At 33.2% G+C, this 6,117-nt stretch overlaps 2 protein-coding genes across 2 annotated transcripts; one reads left to right on the forward strand and one right to left on the reverse strand.

Annotated features, from left to right (window-relative positions):
• Positions 1–1,438: 1,438 nt before the first annotated feature.
• On the reverse strand, positions 1,439–2,122 carry LOC133331163 (SOSS complex subunit B homolog). Its single transcript, XM_061539558.1, has one exon. It carries the CDS (start codon positions 2,120–2,122, stop codon positions 1,439–1,441), a length of 684 nt encoding a protein of 227 aa, XP_061395542.1.
• A 2,169-nt stretch (positions 2,123–4,291) lies between these two features.
• Positions 4,292–5,578, forward strand: LOC133331170 (SAC3 domain-containing protein 1). The gene is made up of 5 exons (XM_061539566.1): positions 4,292–4,350; positions 4,412–4,585; positions 4,648–5,031; positions 5,093–5,233; positions 5,299–5,578. The coding sequence occupies exons 1-5, from the start codon at positions 4,292–4,294 to the stop codon at positions 5,576–5,578; spliced, it is 1,038 nt and encodes a 345-aa protein (XP_061395550.1).
• Positions 5,579–6,117: the final 539 nt, after the last annotated feature.

Raw genomic sequence — 6,117 nt, forward strand, 5'->3', positions numbered from 1 at the left:
CTACTGACGTTTATTTTAATTGAAAAATGAAAAAACTAAACAGCTTCTTGCTTTCCAATCAACTCTTAACCGTTTTTAGACATTTGGAAATTTATATTTGTCGTGTTAAAAGAAAACAATTACATTCCTATTTGGGAAAACAAAAAGAATTTTGTAATATTTCCTCAATGTTCGGTTATTACACAGTTCTTTGCGTCTTTTGTTTAAAGCGATTTGATTTTTTCCGTTCATTAAATACTAAGAGTTAGTAGTTAATAATTATAAAACAAAACAAAAAACAACTCAAAATATTATATTTTCTTTTTTGTATAAAAACAATGTGCATGAAGATATATGTAATATGAAAATGTTATAATATAAATATGTATATTAATTTTTTACTCAATAAATATTAGAAAAACAACAACATTTAATTCTTTTGCATTATTTTATTATTATTGTTCTCAGATATTTTCCATGAGCTGAAATGAGACAATATAAAATTACACAAAAAATTAACAGAGAGTGTTGTACAACAAACGATACAACCCCATTTCCATAACAGAGGGGTCTACGATCCCAAACGACCCGAGTTATACTCGGCCAACGTCTGTCACCTCAGTCCATTGTGTAACCTTGATATCCAATCATGGAAATAATGGCTGTGGATTTATATGGTAGCAATATTAGGACATTGACCTAAATTGACAATTTTCTGCATATATGTCAGCCTCCAATACCCCATAATGAGAAATTAGTTACTTTGTTGGGCCTACAAAATATACCACGACTTGGACCTATATTATTTTAATGAGAAGATTTGATAAATATCAAAGTCCTCAAAATACAGAATAATATGGGCTATCCCGAAATGGATCCACATATTGATCATTTTTGGTAGGGACATTTTCTACTCGATGATAATCCAAAATATTAAACTCTTCTACATATTACATATAAGGAGGCACCGTTATATGACTACCTTCACTCAATTTTCTAAGGTGCTAAACCTCTAGATTTAGCAGACTTCACTATCTCGTGTTATAACACATTTTCAGAACCAGTTTTATCAGTATTTATTGTTAAGTAATACATGGACTTCAGAACAATACACCCCATATGAGTACGAACTCGACAGTAGAATCAAGTCCGTACTCTGGCAATTAGGTTTGCCGGCTATATATATATATATATATCCCCCAATTAAAACAACAATAAAATACATATTTTTACATTATATTCAAATGTTTTTTCATTATCGTATTTTGGTATATTTTTTCTTTCTTTATTTTAACAAAAAGGTGGTAATTAATTATCCATTCACAATACTTTTTTTATTGGTCGTTGGATCGAGTGTATAATTTTTATCCTAATTCCATATTATTTTTATGCGTAGCGTATATTACTTAATCTAATATCAATTGTATTTGTATTCTGTATATCCCGATTATACAGAACTTCATCTTCTTTCGGCAGTTTTTATGTTACTCGCTCGTGTTACATTTGTACGGGCACCACGATTCGTTGTTTTCGATTGGGCTTGTGTCGGCGTAACAACACTTGCGGCGGGTACTGTCGCCCCGACAACTGGTTGCACTGGCTTGCTTACAACTTGTACACCACTGACACCCATCGTCTGTGGCCGGTTGCCATTGGTGCCAACAACACCGGTTGCCATTTGCTGCGGCTGATTGACCACCATATTTGGAGCAGTACCCGGCGTCATTTGAGTTGGTGTCATAACCATACCAACTTGCGGTACTGGTCCTCCAGGTACGGCACCAACTTGTTGCTCTGGACGTTTCGGCTCACTCATATTAATCGACTCATTGAATGTCATGCAAAATTCACCGATCTTATACACTTCACCATTCTTGCCGGAGTACAGAGTCAAGCAGTGTCGCCAAATGGACGCATAGCCTTTCGTTAATTTGATTATATCACCAGGATTGATAAGTTTCCCCGGCTCATCCCATATACTGACATTAATGCAGGCTGTATGATCGCCGACTTTGAAGTTTCTAACTTCACGGTTTTCCTTTGTTACAGTGGCATTGCCAATTTCCAGGACAATGAAAATGACATTAATATTTTTAAGGCCGGGTTTAATGTCTTTAATAGGAATGCACTCCCCGTTATACATCGTCTCGTAATTTGGTACAAAACACAGAGATTTGGTTTGCTCCCCAACAGAAGTTGTCTGTTGTGTTGTTCCGAAATGAAATGAATAAGTTCAAATGAACGATCGGACCTATTTTCAAATAATGCGAATAGATTGGATAGAATAGAATGGCCGACGAAGGACGAGCATAAGAGAAAATGTGTTTACGGATGAGTGTGATGCATAAGGAAGACTTAGGCTGGATTTAAACATGTGACACAGTTGCACTAAATTCAAACACATTTTTCGAAGAATTCGAATGTGTATAATAAAAAACAAAAAATTGAAATACATGCGAACGTATGTCATGTATGTGCGGGAACTTACGCTATTGATTTTTACCAGTTGTTTTGGGAGTTTTTAGTGGTAGAAGTGGAAAAGTCTTGGTAACCCTGCATTTACTAGGGACAGAACAGTTGGAGACATTGGAATAAAAATTAAAGTTGTCTTTATGACGTATGTAGGTGTCCAATCATGAATGAAAATATTTATTGAATGACAATAGAATTATACAGTTTTCATTTTTTTAATGTGCAATCCAAGATTTATTCATAAGGTTAATAAGCAGACAAATTCATGCCTTAGTCTTCCCTTGCTGTCAACATATTAACCGCGAAATACCAACCAGAACAGAATAAAAACTCAAAATATCTTTTAGGAAATCGTAATGATACAATTTTGGTTCGAATAAAAATATTTTTTGTTTATTTATTCTTCAAACAATAAATTTGTCAGTCAATGAAGACTTCGAATTCGCCTCCCTCTTAACCTTATGTTTTAATCCTTGGTTTAATCCAAGGTTTATTAATAAGGTTAACCGGCAGGCGAATTATTGCCTTAGTATTCTCTTGCTGTCAACTTTTTAACCGCGAAACAGAGATGGCCTGTCAGAAACAGTGACGTAAATGACATACATTTCCGACGTATAATACATACGTCAGAAACGTCGGAAACCTACCCAAATCCATTAGGTTTTTGACAAAATAGCTATTTCCTTTAATCAATTTGGAAATTACGCATGCTTTACTCAAATCAATAAAAAATTTGAAAATTTTCTTCTCAAAAAAAATTTAGAAATTTTTATCAGTTCTAGCAAGGAATAGTCAGATATATGTAAAAATAATATATATTCTTGAAAATAACCTTATTTGCTGATAATATTGAAATAAACGACGTTTACTACATTTATTACATTTTATACAGGTATATGACGTTTTCGACGTTTACACCTTTTTGACGGTCGAAAACCTAAAAATTCGTCACACGGACCATCCCTGCCGCGAAATACCAACCAGAACCAGGCGTCAAAAGTCAGCCCAAAAGATTATAGGCACATGGTCATTTCCACTTAGGCCATCAAGGTTTTCTGCTTCTTATTATATTCGCAGTTACTCAATAAAAATATATTGCAGTTCCCATTATCCGCAATCGTGGACGTGTCGAATAACCCTTTTCAGAAAAATCAGTACTTCCAGAGATAGGAGTTCGAAACTTCCAAAAATAATAATAATAATTTTTATTAAATATCATTAAGATTTGTACTTCGTTTTATTTATATTATTTTTTTGTGAGAGAACTTTATAATTTTGGAGGTATAGTGTTCCAAAATTTCAGCATAAAAAAAAACTGGAAATAGGAATTACTTATCTTTGGATCTTGTGCTCGTTTTGTAATATTATCTTCCAGTATTGGGAGTTATCTTTTGCCGTACCTATTGATTATATTTGCACTGTCATAAAGATTTTAGTAGTTCCTGTTGGTTGGATTTAAATGATTAAAGGAACACAGCTAATGTTATAAAAAGTCAGTTCACTAACAATAAAACTCCTTGTACATTATAACTTTTTACCGGGTTAACCTACTTTATGAGGATTTATTTGACGTATATGCAAAGGAATATACTAACACGCACTATAACTCGTTCGGTCATCTATATAACGCTATATAATCATTTTTTACAGACCATTCACAATGAAGTTGTTGACACAATACACAAATATTATATGGTGTGAACATACCTAATAAAAATTGCTAGCGAATTGGTTATTCTTCAAGTAATTCACAATAATGTTGCAAAAAAAAAGAAAAAAAACACTTGTTTACTTGGTCAGGACAACATACTCCGCACTCATTACTTTATTTTAGTTTATTATGTCCGGCTTTGTGAAGGGCGTTTGCGAAGATCTCTGCCCTCAGAATGAGGCAAAATTGTACGTTGGACTGTTGGACATACCAAAAGCATCTTTTTAATTTTCCCTTTCATTTCTACAGACGAATACGGGAGAAGTTACTACACTATTTTGAGTATAAAAATGGCCAGAAACATGTACCCGGAAAGTTGGTTAAATGTTTCTCCAGATCGGCAGCTGACAAGAAAATCCCACGGCCTCAAGATATGAGAACCGAAGGTTGTCTACAAAGATGCGTTGAATACTTGTTGCGCGAGTAAGTTCAAATTCGTTCACATTCCTTTAAACGGTACTAAAGAAGAAATGTTTGCATTGTAGAATTGTCTTGGATAACCGGAAACCGTATAACATTGTTTACGATTTCATTTTCGATCGTCTACGATCGGTGAGACAAGAAATCGTTATGCAGGACTATAACGCTAAACAAACGATAAAATTATTGGAACCTATGATTATGTTCCTGTGCTATAGCCGTTATAAACTTACCGAGGAAGCTATAGACAATTTTGATCCAAAAATATGCGAACAACACCTACAGGAGTGTCTTAAACGTGCCCTGGTGTGCTATGATGAAATTCCAACGAAAGAATTGAATCTATTGGAAATACGTAGACGAACATTTATTGAATCATTATATCAAATATTTAATTTAGGATCTCTCGAGGCTATGAAGCGCTGCCTTACCGTAGATGAAGACATTAAGTATGTGTTTATTGAGTGTAAGATTCGTATCCATTTTATTTTTTAATACAATATATTACAGATCTGAACCGTTATTTGAGTTGGTATTCAAAATTTGTCTTAGCCACATACAAGGGAATTTGTATCGAGTCTTAAATGGAATACAGGGTCTTCCTCATATTTTATGTGCAATAGGATCGTTAAAGTTACCAACTTTAAGAAGGTGTGTATGAGGAGTTCCAATTAATTTTCGTAATGTTTTAATTGTTTACAATATTTTCTTTACAGACAATTATATCATGTATTCGCCCATGCCTATAGCAGTAAGCAACTGCTAGTTCCGGTGGATTTCGTATTACGCCTATCTGGCCATGCCAGTAAATATGAGCTATTTGAAGATTGTAAATACTACAATATAAATCTGAGTGAAGATAAGCAATCTTTGCATTTTCAAAAGACAGATTTTAAAAATGATTTAGCAATTCAAAAATGCAAACATGAACAATTTGTTGACATCAAAATCAAAAATATTTATTTACCCGAAATATTACTGTTAAAAAAATTTTAAAATTTACTATTTTTATAGAATAATTGAGAGCGAGTATACTATATTAATAATAGTAGAATGAATATGAAAACTATTATGTAAATATATATTTCTATGAATATAAAAATGTATTTGTTTATTTTTGTGAAATTTTCAATAGCTTGTATAAAATTTAAAGAACTTAGAAGGACAAATTCACTATAGGTCAGTTCTTCAGTTGTGGCGTGTTGAAGTTTTTGCTGGTTAATCGCGGTTATTGCAAGATATTTTGAGACGGCATTTCTTCAGCCAAATCGGATGAGGAATTTTTTTTAAATATCCTACTTTATTTCCAGTCCTTGTGCGCCTTTTTCATATTCACGAGACATCTCAATATTCTACCAAAATGTTGCTCATTTTATTTTATATAGGGTCTTTAAATACAAGAAATCAATATTCGAAAGTTTTCATCGTCCTTTCCACTTTTACCCGATCCTAGCTCAGAAACGTTGTACAATCATACACGAAACATAATGAGTGCAGTGTCTCATCTCGGATTTTTCAAAAATTTCACTAAAATA

The sequence above is a fragment of the Musca vetustissima genome, unplaced genomic scaffold (assembly GCF_032173495.1).
Source record: "Musca vetustissima isolate MV318-11 ecotype Yass unplaced genomic scaffold, APGP_CSIRO_Mvet_v1 utg7633, whole genome shotgun sequence".
Taxonomy (NCBI): Eukaryota; Metazoa; Arthropoda; class Insecta; order Diptera; family Muscidae; genus Musca; species Musca vetustissima.

Excerpts from the sequence above, each read along its gene's own strand:
- LOC133331163 (XM_061539558.1), bottom strand. The coding sequence starts at position 2,122 with ATGTATAACGGGGAGTGCATTCCTATTAAAGACATTAAACCCGGCCTT.
- LOC133331170 (XM_061539566.1), top strand. The coding sequence starts at position 4,292 with ATGTCCGGCTTTGTGAAGGGCGTTTGCGAAGATCTCTGCCCTCAGAAT. Across the intron at positions 5,032-5,092 it reads ACCGTAGATGAAGACATTAA|ATCTGAACCGTTATTTGAGT; the intron begins GTATGTGTTTAT and ends AATATATTACAG. Across the intron at positions 5,234-5,298 it reads AAGTTACCAACTTTAAGAAG|ACAATTATATCATGTATTCG; the intron begins GTGTGTATGAGG and ends TTTTCTTTACAG.